Here is a 17,794-nt window from a genome sequence, read left to right as displayed (position 1 = left end):
ATGTTGATCACTGAAGCTCAGTGGCATGTTGTCATCACTGAGGTATCACCGTGGGTATCACCCTGGGTATCACCCGTAGGTATCTCCAACCTCCTTGATCACCACTAGATGGCCATTTTTGACAATCCTGACCGGAAATGACTTGCATGGATCTCGAGCCGCAGCTTCCGTCTGAGGGCGTTTTTTCAATCTCCACTCAGAGTTTTTGGGTGTTGCCTGCTGCTGGTTTACAACTTTGGAATTCCACCCAGGTGTTGCTGAGGAAGTGGGACGAGAGGGATATTTTCCGCCACGACAACTTTTAAAACAACTTCTGCCTTAAAGTCGAGGCCTTATCACTTCTTTTCCCTGTTTGGGAAAATAGGTTCACGCGACACACAAGAGTGGTTTACTTTAGCTAACGTTAGCTAAGCTAACCGAGAACGGGCTACTTTAACGTTAGCTGGCTTGCTAGCGAGAGAGGCGTCCGATGCAGGCCATCAAGTGTGTGGTGGTGGGGGACGGGTAAGTTCAGCTGGCGTTTCTATCCGCACTGCGTCCTCTAATATTTCACAATTAGACATAATTGATAACAACACCTACGTAGTGTAATGGTTTTCTCAAACTTAGTTAACAATAGTTGTCTAGTGGCTAGTTAGCCTCAGATAACATGCTAACGTTAACTATTGACAACTGTTGTTGTGACGGCTTTCCTCTCCAGCTGGGTCAGTCAGTGGTGATTTGCACGTAGATAGCTAGTTGGGTGAGACTAGAAGGCCCACAACATGTAATTTAACCTAACCCTAACAGAAATTAAGCACACTGGCATGTCGACAGCAGTTTTAAAACTTCTTGTCATAGTTAGTTTGCCCACTGGCAGTTCATGATATTGTAATCTTAAAACACAGCTTAGAAACTGCAAAGTCATAGTTAGTTCAGAATGAAATATCATGTTAATAGTGAAATTAAATCTGATAACGTGACTAATTAAGTATTCAAACTTATTCAAACTATTCCCTTGGTTTTAAAGTAGAATGTAACTATTAAAACAATGAGATGTCAGTGAAAGAGCCTCCTTAAATTCTAGTCATTGTCTTCTCTCTCTCTCTCTCTGTCAATCTTTCCTCTCCCTGCCCTCCTTTCTCCCCTCAGGGCTGTGGGTAAAACATGCCTGCTCATCAGCTACACTACCAATGCTTTCCCCGGGGAGTACATCCCCACAGTGTAAGTAACACACACACGCACACACACACACGCACACACACACACACACACACACACACACACTAAAGCACACTTCTTGAACAATCTAGCCTGGACAGCTATCTTTTGACTGATGTAAAGAGATAGTCAGCATATGGAAACATGCCATGGTTCAGCTGATGATGCTGAACTTACTCCCTCAGACATCTGGAGTGCTAACATTCAAAAATATGGTCACTCTCCAGATAATTTGTTAACAAACGTCTAATGCTTGTATACATCTGTATGTCATCACTGTATTGTGTGGAGGCAGTCTCCGTTTGCCGTGTCACCTGGTGGTCCAAAGTCGCAAGGAAACTGCATTTCGATGGTGTCTTGCGTCTGTAATGCAACACGTTCCTGGTTGAAGTGGTATATTGGGGCGGGACATTATGTGTGGATTGACTGTTCAAAAGTGTCCAGAAATTCAAGAATGTTGCGCATAAACTTGTGCAAATCAAAACTTTGTGCATGATCCTGAGCTGTCACAAACTCTGGATTTTTCAGAATTAATAAATTACAGCCATTGGGACACAGACATGGTGGAAACAGGGCTTTAAGGGGGGGTGAACACCCAAAAATGCACTATTGCCCGTGTCACATTGAAAGATTAGATTAGATTCTTTGTTGTCATTATAACAAGTACAGCAAAATTCCATTTAGCAGCAATCTGTAAATGCAACTATTATAAATATACAATAACTAGGTAATCAACATGTATGATTAACAACAAATTAAAAAAAAAGTGCTAACAAGTTAAAGTGATTAAAAAGGTAGTATTGCACTTCAGTGTGAGGTAGTATTATCACAAGTCAAGAAACAATGGCATTATTAAGGTTGCAGTGCATTAGTACAAGCATATGGTGCATTTAGTGCCGGTCCTATTGCCAACAGCAGCAAATTGTGAAGTTGCAGGTTTTATACGATGTGGGTATGCCTTAAAGTGACCAATAAAAATTCCATTGTTTTCCAGGAAGTAAAAGTAAAGGAATTCTGATATAAAAAAAACCCAATTTGTCAATTTTATGGCATTTTTTGTTGAAACTGTGTACTTTATGACATGGCAAATTAGCTAACAAGGTGATAAAGTTAGTTTTCATTTCATTGTGACTGAATATCTTCTTTCCTTCCGGCAGCTTTGACAACTACTCTGCCAACGTGATGGTAGATGGGAAACCAGTGAACCTGGGACTGTGGGATACAGCAGGACAGGAGGACTATGACAGGCTCAGGCCACTGTCTTACCCACAGACGGTATACACACACACACACACACACACACACACACACACACACACACACACAAACAAATAATAATAATAGCTTGTCTCAGACCACTGTTTCGCATAGATTAGTATCAGCCAAACAATGCTACGATGAACACCATTTGCCCCTTTACCATAGGGGAACGCTGTTTTCACTTTGCCAGCATTGAATTTGAGCTATTCATCGGCCTGTAATGCTTAAGACTGTGACTGTGCACTCAGCAGAGAGTAGAGCCTTGTCTCCACAGTACCTATACACTGTCTAGAGGAGCGCTGGGAGGAAGTGAAAGGAGGCTCTGTCTGTCTCCTTTGTCTTCGTAACACACTGGCCTCTGTGCCAAAGACATACAGGGAGGTGAAAGTGGGAGGCAGTTCGTCTTTAGTGACAGGACCAATACAGATTTGTCTAGACTGGTGAATCATTTCTCTTGTTTAATGATTTGTTAAGTCAAATATTGTGTGCTGTCTCTTTTAGCTTCGACATCTCAGAGTTAACCAATTTTCAGATTAGGCTCTGGTTACAATTGTCTCAATAATAACCAAAAAAAACCCATCTCCACAATGCTGATTGAATTTAAAATGTCATTTTGATGGTTCTGTTTTTTGTAGTGATTCAGCTAATGTTGTGGTTCTCCCTCCCTAGGATGTGTTCCTGATCTGCTTTTCTCTAGTCAGTCCGGCCTCCTTCGAAAACGTCCGTGCCAAGGTGAGAACAGCCTGCTTTATGTTTTGTTCAGTTTCATTACCTCCACTAAGAAGGTTATGTTTTTGTCCCTGTTGATTTGTCTGTCTGTCAGCAGGATATCTCAAAAACATATTACAGATAGGCCTTGGGCCAAGGAACAATAGATTAGATTTTGGTGGTGATCCAGATCTGGGATTTCTGCCATTAAATAGAGACTTCATTCCAAATCCGAAGGGTATGTTTGCAGGGTCAAGGACCATACCAGTGTTTCTGCATGTTTTAGCCCATTTACTACACTGCATGCATACCTTGCATTACTACCGACAATTTTTCAAAGCATACCATACCTTTTTAGAGCTTTGAATATTTATATTATTACTTATTATTTCCCTGTTTTTTTAAAATTCAAACGTTCAGGTGATAAACCTGACTCAAAATTCTTTGCTGTTCCAGCTTACATTTGTGCCCGGGTTTAGAAGTCATGGACGTTTGAATTTAGTTTGTAAAACAGTCGTTTCTTCACGGACTACCCCTTGGCAGAGATTTACATTCTGTTGTGTGGGTTTCCAAGTGCGAGAGGAATGGTGCATTCACGTGCATTTGATAAATCAGGAAAACTAATTTCACATTTGGTCGTTTAAAGCAAGAAGAAGCCAAATCCACATCATCCGTTTCTCAATGCTGCCATGTTGTCTTCTGGGTTTGATTTTCCGACTGATTAGCATGTGATGCAACTGACTTTGAAGTCCCAGATGTCGGAGCTTCCCACCAGCATATGGACGCACCAGAAGACATGTAGACTTTTCCAGTCAGTGCGGGCATCAAACTAAATTACTACGTGAACAATAAAGTAACTTTGACAAAAATAAACCCGGGGTGGGATGCTTACAAGCAAGTTTAAAGTCTCTGCAAGTTGGTTTACTGAACCACTTACCATACTGAAATGAATGGAAGCAAATGGCTGCCTGGAAGGTAGGAAAAATGCATTCAAACATCTAAAAAGAAAAGTATGGTACGCTTTGGGAAGTGGTTGGTAGTAATGTCAAGTACATGTGAATTGTAGTAAATTGGCTAACGCATGCAAAATCATTGTTGTGGTCCTTTTTAAAATTGAAGTCATAGGAACAATGTGTGTGGGTGTAGCAGCAGGTTGGAGAATTGTTCAGCGTTGGCGGAGGTTTGTGCCGTCTAGGTCATCAAAGGTCACATCCAGTAGAATTTGACCAAGCACCAGAACATTTCCAAGAAAGTAATCTATTCTCTTTAGCAGCCCACTCACATTCCACACTAGCCTTCACACCGTCCAGTTGTATCAGGATCCTCTGACCTCCTGTCTCTCCCCCCTCCTCCCTCCTCCCTCCAGTGGTACCCCGAGGTGAGACACCACTGCCCCAACACGCCCATCATCCTAGTGGGCACCAAGCTGGATCTGAGAGACGACAAGGACACTATTGAAAAGCTGAAGGAGAAGAAACTCTCCCCCATCATCTACCCCCAGGGCCTGGCCATGGCCAAAGAGATCGGTCAGTTGTGGGGCTGCACAGTTAATTGATGAAATACTGAAATCACAATATTGACTGTTGAGATTTTCAAGTTGGAAGACTGTTTTTTTTAGGGTGATTCTGGCAGTTTCCTCAAGATATTCCTAAGCTTTTTAGAAGAGCTTATAAAGAAATCGTGTTAAACAGAGCTGTGTCCTCATGTATCACAGTCGCATTATTTTAATTTAACTTCATCATCATGCAGACTTAATCGGTTGCATAATACACTATGATGAGACTCACTTTTCAACCAAAATCTGTAGTCTATACTGTGGAAAGTTTTTGTTTTTGACAGTCATTGTAATGGTGTTACGTTTATGGAAAACACCTGTCACATGCACAAGAAGTAAAACACTGGCTATTTGGAATACAGGATCATGCCACGTCAACATAGAGACTGCAGGCTGGTTTTCAGACTTCCATCACAAGTTTTCCTCTGCGTTCATGTTTCACTCCTGTCTTCCAGGATCGGTGAAGTACCTGGAGTGCTCAGCCTTGACACAGCGCGGCCTTAAGACGGTGTTCGACGAAGCCATCAGGGCGGTCCTGTGCCCCCCGCCCGTCAAGAAGAGGAAGAAGAAGTGCTCACTACTGTAAACGCGACGCACGGGGAGCAGAAGGTACACGGCTGCAGTCAGAGCTCGCCTATTCAGAGGGGAAGAAGGTGATAGTGGGGTACCCCGAATCTCAAGTCACCCCCTTTTGTCCTCGCTTCCTTAGATGCTCCTGTTAGATGAGGCTTGCATCTGAAAGCATTTGATAGCTTTAAGCAACGCTGAAATGATCAGATCTGATGGTTCAGGTAGATTTATTCCTGACTTGCTTACATCTGTCAAAATTCTTTCAGATCGACAGAAATGAAGTGAATTAGGTAAGGCGGGGGGTAGGGGGAGTTGATTTGGGATTTTGGGTTTGCGCATTCGGAGAAAGAGGGAAGATTCTACAAAAGCATATGCATCCATATGTCATTTTTTTCTCTCTGGTATTGTAAGAAGTACTACTTAAATATGATTTTATCATAAAAAATGACCCTAGAATTAACTCTCGTCAGATTGAAGAGAAAGGTCCCACGCTGCGCTCTTTTCCCCCCTACACTAAGAAATTCCTGCTGCCTTCTTAAAATTTTACTTTTGGAAGATTTAAAAACTAATTTCTCCTTTTTTCAGTGTCAGTTCCTTTTCCGCTCTTCTCGACAGACCGTTTTGTTTACATTCTTCAATTGTCTAGACTGAGGCGTTGCCAAAATTCAGTTAACGGTCGTCACTTTGTAGTCACTCCGTGTACACTAAATGTATCAATGAAGTTGTTCCTTTTGAGTTTTGTTTTAATCCTGTATAAGATACCATCATTTGCAATCTTGAAAGAACGGTTTTAACTATTTGTGAGAAATGTTAATGAACTCTAAATGGCTCCATAACAAGTGTTGTAGCAGCTGCTAAGATCTGTGATGATTACTCTCTACAATGGAAGGAAATTTATAACGCAGTCTCTGCTTGTTGAGGTGCAATTTTTTTGTGATCTTCCAGTTCAGTCAGAACAATAAATATACCATAGTACACTAGATATTAAATGGAAAATGGCTCTTACTTTATCTGTAAAGCTTTGTAGATGAACCTGAATATCCCTTTGCCCACCGCTGCATTCTGTGTTTAGAGAAAACGCAACGGTCTTTCAGCTTCAGTGTTGGGAGAAATGCCTCTTTTAAGAGAGAGGCTCCAGGTTAGTTCAATCAACTTCATGGTTTGTCAGCATTTCTGTATGTGATTTCCATTGCCAGAGGTTTGACTGAATGTTATGTTGTTATACCCGTTCTGTGACCTACAGTACATCCTCCATTTCCCGTAAAGGTTGGATTCATTTGGTAGTCGTGGCCATCGTTTGAAGTTTTCATCGTAACTCTTGTTTGAAGATTTCTGGTGTTTTTTTACTTGGATAATCTAGGCTTTTGACTCAGTATACGATGCTCTTATTGCTATCATGATGGTTTGTAACCGTGTCATTTTTGAGCCGATCTATTACTGTATCTCAAAGTTTATGATCCAGTGTATCAGCATTCAGAGGTTGCAACCGACTACAATGTGTTTGTCTGTTATACAACATACTTCAGCAGTTAACTATTTTCCAAGTACATTTTTATTTTTTTTTTATTTTGAAATGAGCAATGATCAAAATGCATAGGTGGTCTGGGGAGTCATTGTAACTGTTGATTCATTTTAGCAGTGTTTCAATGGCACAGTGAAAGTACACACTTGATTTACCTTCTTGCTAAATGTGGTTTTATTTTGACATAATATAGTAATCTGCTGAATTTTTAAAAAAGCAAATAAATTCGTTTAAAATTACCCGTTGTCGTCTTTTATATCAACTTTGTAATCACACATCAGTTCAAGGCAGGTTGAACAAGTTTTACCTTCTCCATGTTGGTTTCTTATATTGAGTCAAGCTCCCACACTGTATAATCTCTAATCTTGAGCACAAACTGTACACATACTGTATTTATGGCAAGCAGGATCAGATTTTACAGCAGTGAACCTTTCAGAGGAGGCTGTCCCAGTGTGGATTAAGTAACGTGAAAGACATTATTTCTGGCCTTTTGTTACATTTCCTTGATCTTGATAAACTTTTACTATAAAGGTCGAGAGAGAGAGAGAGAAAGAGAAGAGAAGAAGAAAACAATTTCAGGCTTTTCAGGTTCATAGGTCATTTTTTTTGTCTTCCTGGCTGACTCCCTTCACAGTTTGCTGGCTTTGTTCTTCCACTGGTCAAACACCAGCTTGGCAGACACGGCGTCTTCCACTCCCATTCCTGTTGTAGGGACATAAGAACAGGGTTACTTTTAGGTTTAGGATTTGTCATTAGTTTTTATTTCAATATAGTTTTCAATTTTGAGTTCAGTTTTCAGTTTCGTTTTGATTAGTTTCCAGTGTAGGTTAGGGTTGCCATTTTAGTTTAGTTTTTATTTTTTACAAATGTTGACTCTTAGTTTAGTTTTTATTTTGTTTGTATTACAAGTGTAATACAAACAAATCATCATTTTTAAAATGTATTTATACAAAATTGTTCAGTAAAAACAAAAGCAAAAAATCTCCGCCCAAACTTCATTCTCTTTTTCCCCCTGCACATAAACAAAAAGACGAAAACTAAAAACATTTCCCCTATAATTTTATTTTAGTTAGTTTTACAAGGAGACAGTAGTTTCAGTTCAGTTTTAGTTTTTTCACAATATCTCATTTTTATTTTTATTTCAGTTAAACACCTAGTTTTCATCTTAGCTTTAGTTTTGGTTTACTGTAATAACCTTGGATAAGAAACAACTGATAACGAGATTCAGATACATGTGACAACCACACTAAACTGGAGATGCAAACTTAAAGAATCGGATACTATGAAAATAAGGTGATTTTCATGATGCTTAATGAACTGAAAGGAGGAAAATAAAGAACATGCCCCATGATATGGAACACGCCCGTAACAAGTGTGTCTTACCAAGGGATTTGAACACAGTCGTCTTCTCTCTGTGGGCCGGTCTGGTTCCATTAATAACGTCTCCAATCTCTGCAAACACCTCGACCTGAAGAAAAAAAAAAAAAAAAAGTAAGAGAATCCACTCTCATCAACTAAAACTTCACACTTTTGTGAACCGATGCGAGCGCGCTGAATGAAAGGCTGACCCCGGACATGATGACGTCGCCGGACTCGGACGCGGCGCCCTCCCTGCTGTCGGCGTACACCACCGCCTCCTTCATCAACACATCGTCCAGCTCCCGCCAGTTTGGCCTGCAGGCTCCCACCGCTGGCCAATCACGTGAGAGAAAGAGACAGAGTGTGTGCTTTAGTCTCTCTCCTGTATATGTATTTTCAGACTAACACAATTAAGAGTTTTTGCATCTTTATCGATAATCTTTAGCGACCAGTAGGAATTACAACAGCATTGATAGAACTTGTCTCCTCCTACACAAGTAAAACATCAGGATTGATAACAGTTGAATAGTAATATTGCTTTGTCATTTGTGTTTTTGGCTAGCTGAAATGTGTTGTGATGCCGGTTGCTCGCCTGTAGCGCCGTCCTCCATCTTTGAGCAGTTGAAAATACAAGAGAGGAGATTGGGAGTGTGTTGAAATCCCAAAGTTTGTGTGTGTGTGTGAATCATTCATTCTCACCTGCCACATGGGCTCCTGGTTTGACCCAGCGACCGAACAGCACAGGCTCAGTGGATCTGGTTGCGGTCACTATGGCGTCTGCTCCCTTCACTGCCTCCTCCACCGAGTCGCACACGGTCACAGCTCCGCCCACAGAGCGGCTGAACCTCTCTGCCGACTCCCTCGTCCGGCTCCACACTCGCACCTGGAGGAGGAGACACGACGGATGACGCGGTCAGTCTGTATCGAACGGTTTAAAAGTGAATTCAGCAGAAGTGGGACTTTGTGAAGTGGGACAACTTATGGTTTTTTGTGTATATTTCTTGGACTGAAAATCAACATTGCTGTTACTGACCCATAGCAGTGAAACCATATGATCAAAAACGTGTGACATCACTGGTGTGACATCATCGAGGGGCGCACAAGGTAAGACTTTTTCTGTTATGATGTTAAGGCTATAAATCTGTCATGAATATGGCACTGTGCCAAATGTTATGTAAGTGCCAAATACTTACTGGTGCATTCAAATTAAAGAAATGTCATCAATTGTCAATATGATGTTTGAAGTTTAAGTCAGTCTTTTGTCTTTTGTGTTGTCCCGCTTTATTAGACCCAGATAGATAAAGTGGGACAGCATGTTTTATACAAAGTGGGACAGTCTTTTGGCTTTTGCACTTGGGAGAAAGATATGCAGTTTACATTAAGGAAGCACCTGTACTTAGGGCAGGTATGGCCTACAATGAGAACCAATATTAGGCCTATAAGTCCAAGTCAGCCCAAATCTAATCTTGTAGCTTTTGTCATTATAATGGAGTGCAAAGATCAAGATAAATCTGCCAGAAATCTATTTGGAGGCCAAATCTAAAAAAGCCCACAGAACAGCATCCAGAACCAGTGTTCCCCTCTGTTGAGTATTAATTCATATACTGTATATTAATATTTAATGTGCATTAAATTGTAATTGGGGTAGCCTACAGTCTCACTGTGCCAAATACTTGAAATTTGTTTTTATGCACATTGTACACAAATGTGTGTGTGTGTGTCGTGTCTCCTGTGAATACGATAGCAGCAGGGATCTTTCGTATTTGGTTAGGCAACATCTTGAGGAATTCAGAAATGTAATGTTGTGTTGGGCTAGTATGTTGTGTAGAGGTGTATAGATGTGACAGAATTCAGAAATGCAAAAAGTGTCCCATTTATGTTGAATTCACCCAATGCCACATTTCCCCAAATTGCCAAGGATCACATGCATGCCTCTGTTCACACTTTCTGTCAGTTGATTACAAATGGGCTGCCAGGTTGCATTTTACACATTTTTTTTAACTGTACCTCTTTAAATGTAAACGTTTCTGTGAAGATGTTGTAGTGGCTGAGGGCCTGTGTGCCGGTTCCCAAGATGGTCAACACCTCCGCTCCAGCCGGCATCAGATACTACAAGAGTTTCAATGTCAGCACAACACAAAGTTACGTTACGTTACAACAGTGCAAGTAATGAGAACAGTCAGACCTGCAAGGTGAAATGAGTAGGGCTGCAACTAACGATTATCTTCATTATGGATTAATCGATTAATCATTTAAAAAAAAAAAAAAATGTCAAAAATAATGACAAATGCCCATTACAAGTCACCAGAGCCCAAAGTGATTCTTCAAATTGTTTATTTAGTCTGAAAAAACCCAAAGGATTCATTTTATAATGATATGAAACAGAGAAAAGCAGCAAATCTCAGCATGTGTGAAGCTGCAACCAACAAATGTTTGGTATTTTTACTTGATAAATGACTTCAACGATTAATCGATTATCAAAATCGATTAATTTTCTGTTGATTGACTGATCGACTAAGTGATTAATCGACTAATCGTTTCAGCACTACAGATGAGATATGAAGATACTAGAAGTGTATGTTTGAAGTGGGTTTGGTGTCAAACAAAAATGGAAAGCGTACTTTAGCAGAAATGGCCGAAGCTGCAGCGGTCCTCATGGCTGTGATGACCTCTCCGTCAATAATCTGCAACATAATTATTTTCGGGCAACACAGAAATTCACGTCAGGCATTTAGCTGACCCTTTTATCCACAACTTATATTAAGCTATCATTCCTTGGATCCACCACACTACAAGCAACCTTTAAGAAGTACAAGGATTTTGACAATATTCCTGCAAGGCTATAGAGGGATAATGTAAGAAAAAGAAGAGAAATAAGAGCTATAAGGAGAGAGGCAGAAGGGATTTTTTTTGTTTTTAACTTCTAAGATACAAACGAATGAGAGCAAGCAGAGGATGAAGATATGGGAGAGGGGGGAGTGAGGTCCTTCTTAAAAAGATAGTTTTTTCAGTTGTAAAAATGGGTGTTGTTCTTACTGGAATGGGAAGCGGTCATGAATCATTTCTACATGGCTGTCTCCTGTGCCTCACTCTCATTCTGGCTGTTACCAGAACACATTACTGACAGACTGACCTCTTTTTGCCTACTTTTTTATATATTGTTCTTCACCTTTTAAATCGTCATCTTCATTGTAATTTTAGCCCTATGATGTCCGCTCTAGAGTTCAGTAACAGTAAACAAGTAAACAAACAATATTTAGAGGATTTAGACTACTTATGAATTATTCTGTAGGCTATATTTTTTTTATTACTAATTATTAGGCCTGCTTATAGGGAAGGCTCAGCAATTTTATAAGCCTACCCTATTAATCACTAATCAAGCCAATGTGCCAAAAGTTTTTACATTAGAGCTTCCGTTTCTGTGAAACTGGCAACCACCTCCTATTATCATTTATTAGCAATGCTAGCACAAGTCAATGGGGTGTGAAACTATAACTCTTACAATCACTTGCTGACTCCACCCCGTGCCCTGACTCCACCCCGTGCCCTGACTCCACCCCCTGCCCTGACTCCACCCCCTGCCCGGACCCCGCCCCCTGCTCTGACCCCGCCCCCTGTTCTGACTCCGCCCCCTGGCCACTCTCCTGACTACATATTACGAAGTGGGGAATGAAGGAGGGCTCCCTGCAGGTATCTCCACAGGTATGTTATAAGTCATTCATGTATGCATCAGATCATGCTCATCATCAGTTTTACTCACCGCTTTCATGTTCCCGCACTCTGGGTCGAACACCAGCACTGTGGCTTGTACGGACGGCAGAGTTGAGCCAACCTCCCTCTGGTAAACGCACAGCAGCTTTGTGCACAGGACCCCGCTGTTCTCCATGTATGCGGGCATCGATCCGAAAAATCTGTCAATCGGTCATTTCACCATGAAAATGAATCATTAATGACAACAGAATGAGCTAAAAGGTCAAAATTGTGAATGTTGAATTTGTTATAACCAAAGGTGGAAGTAACTAATTACATTTACTCCCGAGTAGCTTTTTTTGTGTACTGTTTTTTGAGTATTTTTTTAAGTCAGTAATTTTACTTTAACTTAAGTACATTTTTGCTGAAGTACCTACTTGGCTACATTTTAAATTACATCCATGACAGTACAAATTTTGTAATAGGCCTATCTTCATAAGCATCAGAACCTGCACAGTCGTGAATTAATTGTGGAGCCATTCAGAGTGAATGGTCAGTCAGCAGAGAAGAGTAATGTGGCTTTACTGTGTTTGTGCACTTTATTTAGTAATTTCCACATTTTCAAATTAAAAGAATCTAGTTTGAACTCTGTCCTCTCTCCTTTTAGAATCACATGGGAAAGATCACAGCTAACACGTTCTCTTTTCTAAAAAGTAACTCAGTAACTTTTACGAGTACATAATGAGCTACTTTCTACTACACCAGTAGACCTAGTTTTACTTTCAGGCAAGCACTGACTTGTCCTTGGTTTTGTGCAGCAATACTGGCAACACTTGCCAGCTAAATACTGTAACCAGCCCTTTACAGTATCGTTACTGTGTTAAATGTCTTTACAGTACTGTAACTTAGCCCTTACAGTTTTACAGTAATTTGCTGGCATATGGAAGTTTTTATTGGACTATAGCCTACTGGCATCAGTGTCGCCAGTGTGTTACTGTAAGTCCTTCCTCACTGTTACTTTGTTTTAAGAAACTTACTACTGAAATTATTGTTGAGTATCACTGTAGTACAGTGAGTATAGCTACTTCTACTTGAATCGGTGTTTACTTTTTCCACCTGGTTATAAGTGGACAAGGATGGCTCCAGCTATAGAAGCCTACATACCCATTGTATTTCTGCATACATGCCCGTTGTATTTCTGCATTTCTCTACATACCCATTGTATTTCTGCATACATGCCCGTTGTATTTCTGCATTTCTCTACATACCCATTGTATTTCTGCAGGGGCAGCGTGCTGCGCACCGGCTGGATCAGCTCTGCGCTGTCCCGTTTGGAGAAACTGCCCAAGGCTTCCTCCAGACGGGGAATCAGGTCTCTGTACCGCAGCAGGCGCGCGACTTCATCGTGCCATATGACAACAGGAGGCTCGGCCATGGCTTCTGCTCCGGCAGAGTCTAAACCTAAACCAGGACGTGACATAAAGCCCAAAGAGCCCACTGTGTGTGTCTGACAGGGTGTGGGTCCAATGGTCCAATGGGCAACGACTTATATTCAGTTTGTCCAGGAGCGGTTTGAGCCCTCAGCGCTGTCTTACAGGTCAGACCGGCGCGGGTTATCATATCATATCATATCATATCATATATATCATATCACACCTTTCAGGTTTATCATGTTTTCATGTCATGTTTCACTTACCATGATAACAGTTGCTGAACATAATATTTACAGCTTATTGTATTGTGTTGTATTGTATTGCTTTAAAAGGAACAAAAACACAAAATATGTTCTTAAATTGCACTGCAGATGTAATATTTTAATACCAAATCTTTTGTATTGTGTGAGCTGCACTAGACCTACTCTGTTTTAAGACTCGAGTATATATCTGAGTCTCACTTTAAGAGCCAGTAATTATTTCTCACTTATTACTTATAACCTGCAGAGGATGACTAACATGTGAGGTCGTTTGCACACTTCTCATCTTGAGGAGGAGTAGCCTACTTAAACATACAATGCTGTCTCTTAGTAAGGAAAATTTGTTATTGTTTTAACACTGCAACCCATTAGCCTACACTGTAAAAAACTATTTATTGGCTCTCCAGGGCCCAGCTGCAGAGGATGGAGGCCGGTACGTACTAACCTCTCTCTGTCTTTTACCCTGCTGTGCAATCGCCCAGGTCAAGTCATGTGTAACTGAAGGGTTTTTTAATTAACGTATGAAATTTAACTCTCGATGATTTCTTCACAGAGGAACAGGTCTGTTTGCCAGTGGCTCACCAGGGAACAAGATGGACAGAGGGGTGGAGGCCGGTGCAGCTGATCTTTCTCTTGCTCTTGATTTCTCAGGAGGTGGATCCTCCATGAAACTAGACAAACCTGTATATCCTGTGTTGGTCTTTAACAATTTGGAGTTCTCAGAATGTTTCGGATTATCCAGTGCCATGTTGATCGGCCTTATGCGCTCCTTACCTCAATCAAAATAGTTTTCAGCGCCCTCACAACTTTTGTAGTGTCACTTTGTCTATTATTCTAGGCTAGCTGTAAAATATTTTTATACAACCATTAATTTCTTTAAGGAGACACGACATTTTTTGAAAATCATGGTTCTGCTTTTTCTACCCTATAGGCCCTAACCTGACCAGTGATTGCAGATAGGGAGGGGCAGTCTGATGTCCTGCCCTGTAGGAGAGTACCAGGGTCTTAAATTTGATGCGAGCGGAGATAAGAAGCCAGTGAAGTGACACCAGACGGGCTGCAGCGCTCTGAATGCGCTGTAAAGGTCTGATGGCAGAGGGTCGCCCGGCCAGGAGAGCGGTGCAGGAGCCCAGGACCAGGAGTTGTGCCGCTTCCCTTGTAAGGAACGGGCGTATTTTGGGGTTGTGTGGGCAGAGCAGGACAGCTGGTCGTCTGAGAGGGCAACACAGTGGTCTTCTCAGTGGTGATGGAGGTCTGTGTGAGGCAGTGTTTCCTCTCTCCCTGGGAGAAAGAGGAGCTCCGTCTTGTCACGACTGAGCTTCAGGTGGTGCACAGACATCCAAGCACTGAGGTCTTTAAGACACACGGAGATGCGCCGCCGAATGAATATCCCATTTATTCTGGTTTTCAGCGTTTAATGACTTTGGACACATTTGATTTGTTTCATTGTTAAAGCCCCAAAAATTATCTCAATGTAAAAGATGCACTCCTTACAAAATTGTGAACATGAAAAAATCAAAAACAACTTTAAATAGAAATTATGTTTTATTATTACAAAACATCAGATTATGACTTGGCAAACTAGTACATTGAAATGGACCATTGTCATTGTCCTGAGAAGTAAAACAAAAAAAAACCTAAAACTTATAGCTATATTTCCAGGTCATGGCAAAAAATGTTTTTCTTTTAATAAAAAAAAAGGAATACTTTCACTTTACGAAGTCAGTCTTCCCCTTTCAAGAAGACTGTCACCACTGTGTACAACAGTGCAACATAATCACACAAGCAGTCTCTCAATAGACATCTGAACGGACCGAATCTGAGGTTTGAGCTGCGATCCTTCCTTTATGGTGACCGAGGTAGCGATGACGGGGCGGGACACCCCACAGGCGCGGCCCAGGGCCTGTTTGGAGCGGACGAACACGTACGGGACGTTCTTGTCCTCGCAGAGCAGCGGCAGGTGGAGGATGATCTCCAGTGGTTCGGCGTCAGCGGCCATCACGATAAACTCGGCAATGCCTCTGTTCAGAGTTTTAGTGGCTGAGGTTTGTGGAGGAGAAGAAGAAATGGACAAAGTTTAGGATGATATCACATCACCCCCAGTTTGTACAAGAAAGTCTTTTTACAAAGTTAATTTTAATGTCGTGCTTTAACCCTGCTGTAATTGTGTCTGTCTCCTTTTCCATTTTATTCTCATTTGTCTGTTTCCTTTTTTATCTACTCCTATATTGTATTTATTCATCTCTTATGTGTTTTTAAAGCACTTTGTAACAGTGGTTAGGAAAAATGTCTCATTTAACCAGGCAAGTCAATCCAGAACAAATTGTTATTTACAATAACGACCTAAAAAGACTGAGGCAAAATGCCCTTTTATGTGGAATTGGGGGAAATGGGAGAAAAAAAAACAGATTAAAATAAAATATTAATAGTGAAAAAAATACAAGGAGACAGGATAAGAAGGCTAGCTGTTTGCTGAATGCAACAAAAAACAAATAAGGCAACAAGGAGGACACCACTAAAAACAATTGCATGGAAAAAACTTACAAAAGAAATAAAAGCAGTCAAGCAGCAAAGTTTATTATTACTCCAAGAGCTGAAATGACTAGTCGAGCAACAGAAAACTAATCGATACTCAAACATTTTAGTCATTTATCAAGTAAAAAGACCAAATATTTGCTGGTTACAGCTTCACAAATCCCAAGATTTGCTGCTTTTCTCTGTTTCATATCATTATACAATGAATACTTTGGGTGTTTTTTTCTGGCTGCTGGTCAGACTAAGTACGCAATTTTAATAATCTCTTTAGGCTCTGGTAACTTGGGTGGACATTTGTCATTTTGACATTTTATAGACTAAATGATTAATCGAAAAAAAAAATCAATAATGAAAATAATCGTTTGTTGCAGCCCTAATTACTCCCTGAAAATGTAAGGTAAGTGCTAAGCAGTCTATCCAAGACTAGTGGAAACGCACATTTAACCCAGGCTGATTCAGCACAACCCTATGCATTAGTGGGTAGCATAAGTTAACTAGACCAGTGGTTCTCAACGTGGGGTCCGGGCACCACCAGGGGTCCTTGAGGGGGGTCCCCAGCAAACTGATGCATTGTTAAACTTCACCATTATTTCATAATACGAGAAGAGAATGTAGAAAAATGACTATTTTGATCATAGTTTGACTGTTATCTCTCTACCTACAATACAGATCATGTAAGTCATGGAATTCTGGACAAAATCATATCTAACAATAAAAATAGTCTCAAGATTTGGGTCTGAGAGACAAAATCTCATCAAATGGGGGTCCGTGGCCCTAATGTGGACTCAATATGGGGGTCGTTGATATGAAAGGGGTTGAGAATCAATGAACTAGATGCCACATTGTAACTTAAAAAAAGACAATGTGTCCGTTTCCCCTCCTCACCTTCGTTGGCTCCCTTCCTCAGCTGTTTGTAGTTGGAGGACTGCTGCACGAGGTCCAGGATGGTGCTGGTGAGCGTGGCGTCGGCCAGCGGGTAGGCCTTGGGGTTCACCTCGGCGTCAGTCTGTCAACAAGCAAGACAACAGTATTACACAACGAAGAAAGAAATACAGGGTGTCTTAAGCCACGGGGCAATTACTATCCGGGTGTTCCAGTTAGCTCTACAGCATGGGGTACGTTTACCTAGCGCCTAGCAAACAGTTAGCTTGTTAGTTAATTCAACACAAAGCAAACACTGACCATTTTGGATTATGTTATTCAAATTAGTCCGGCCCTCTCGGCGAAAAGCTTCACGGAGGACTTATCTTCTTTCACCCGGGTGGGAAAAGGTTTACAGACTGCACTGTTTCTGTAGAGCTTGTCTTTATTTCTTCGTCGCTAAAAGCTCGTCAGGTTCTGTTGCATGCAGCAGCTCCGCTCGGTGACTACACGTGTGTGGTGACGCACATGCGCACTGATGGCCTCAGCATCAGCCGTTCTCAGACAGGAAATGCTTTTTTAAAAAAAAAAATTTGTTAACAAGGCGTGCTGTAGTTTTTGCAATACACAACTTTATTTATTTTTTAATTTATTGTCTTGTCGTATCGCTGTACTTCGTTTTACTTTTTGTCTTAATTGTTTTTTTCTACCTGACTTATTGTACTGTACTGATTGAAATAAAAAGGCGTTATATAGTTGTTTTTTTGTTTGTTTCTTTTATTATTATTATTATTATTATTATTTTGTTGCTTTCATATATATATATTTGATTATGTCCCTC

The 17,794-nt window shown here is 40.9% G+C and overlaps 3 protein-coding genes across 4 annotated transcripts; 1 reads left to right on the top strand and 2 right to left on the bottom strand.

Annotated features, from left to right (window-relative positions):
• Nucleotides 1–205: 205 nt before the first annotated feature.
• On the top strand, nt 206–7,052 carry LOC139916299 (ras-related C3 botulinum toxin substrate 1-like). Its single transcript, XM_071905117.2, has 6 exons — nt 206–504; nt 1,132–1,203; nt 2,358–2,475; nt 3,130–3,192; nt 4,535–4,694; nt 5,179–7,052. Exons 1-6 carry the CDS (start codon nt 470–472, stop codon nt 5,307–5,309), a joined length of 579 nt encoding a protein of 192 aa, XP_071761218.1. The 5' UTR covers nt 206–469; the 3' UTR covers nt 5,310–7,052.
• Nucleotides 6,843–13,376, bottom strand: crym (crystallin, mu). The gene is made up of 8 exons (XM_071905116.2): nt 13,133–13,376; nt 11,935–12,085; nt 10,796–10,858; nt 10,182–10,283; nt 8,874–9,057; nt 8,384–8,505; nt 8,199–8,283; nt 6,843–7,517 (listed from the first exon to the last, which is right to left on the bottom strand). The coding sequence occupies exons 1-8, from the start codon at nt 13,342–13,344 to the stop codon at nt 7,444–7,446; spliced, it is 993 nt and encodes a 330-aa protein (XP_071761217.1). The 5' UTR covers nt 13,345–13,376; the 3' UTR covers nt 6,843–7,443.
• Nucleotides 13,377–15,264: 1,888 nt separating this feature from the next.
• On the bottom strand, nt 15,265–17,408 carry LOC139916296 (NHP2-like protein 1). Of its 2 annotated transcripts, none has more exons than XM_071905114.2 (3): nt 17,269–17,408; nt 16,978–17,098; nt 15,265–15,597 (listed from the first exon to the last, which is right to left on the bottom strand). In XM_071905114.2, the coding sequence occupies exons 1-3, from the start codon at nt 17,275–17,277 to the stop codon at nt 15,335–15,337; spliced, it is 393 nt and encodes a 130-aa protein (XP_071761215.1). In that variant the 5' UTR covers nt 17,278–17,408; the 3' UTR covers nt 15,265–15,334. The 2 variants fall into 2 exon arrangements, with proteins under 2 accessions (XP_071761215.1, XP_078146903.1); XM_078290777.1 differs by having other exon boundaries at nt 17,275–17,408.
• Between the last annotated feature and the right edge of the window lie 386 nt (nt 17,409–17,794).

This window comes from Centroberyx gerrardi, chromosome 20 (assembly GCF_048128805.1).
Source record: "Centroberyx gerrardi isolate f3 chromosome 20, fCenGer3.hap1.cur.20231027, whole genome shotgun sequence".
Lineage (NCBI taxonomy): Eukaryota > Metazoa > Chordata > Actinopteri > Beryciformes > Berycidae > Centroberyx > Centroberyx gerrardi.
The sequence above is the reverse complement of the archived record's forward strand: the minus strand, read 5'-3'. Positions and strand labels throughout refer to the sequence as shown.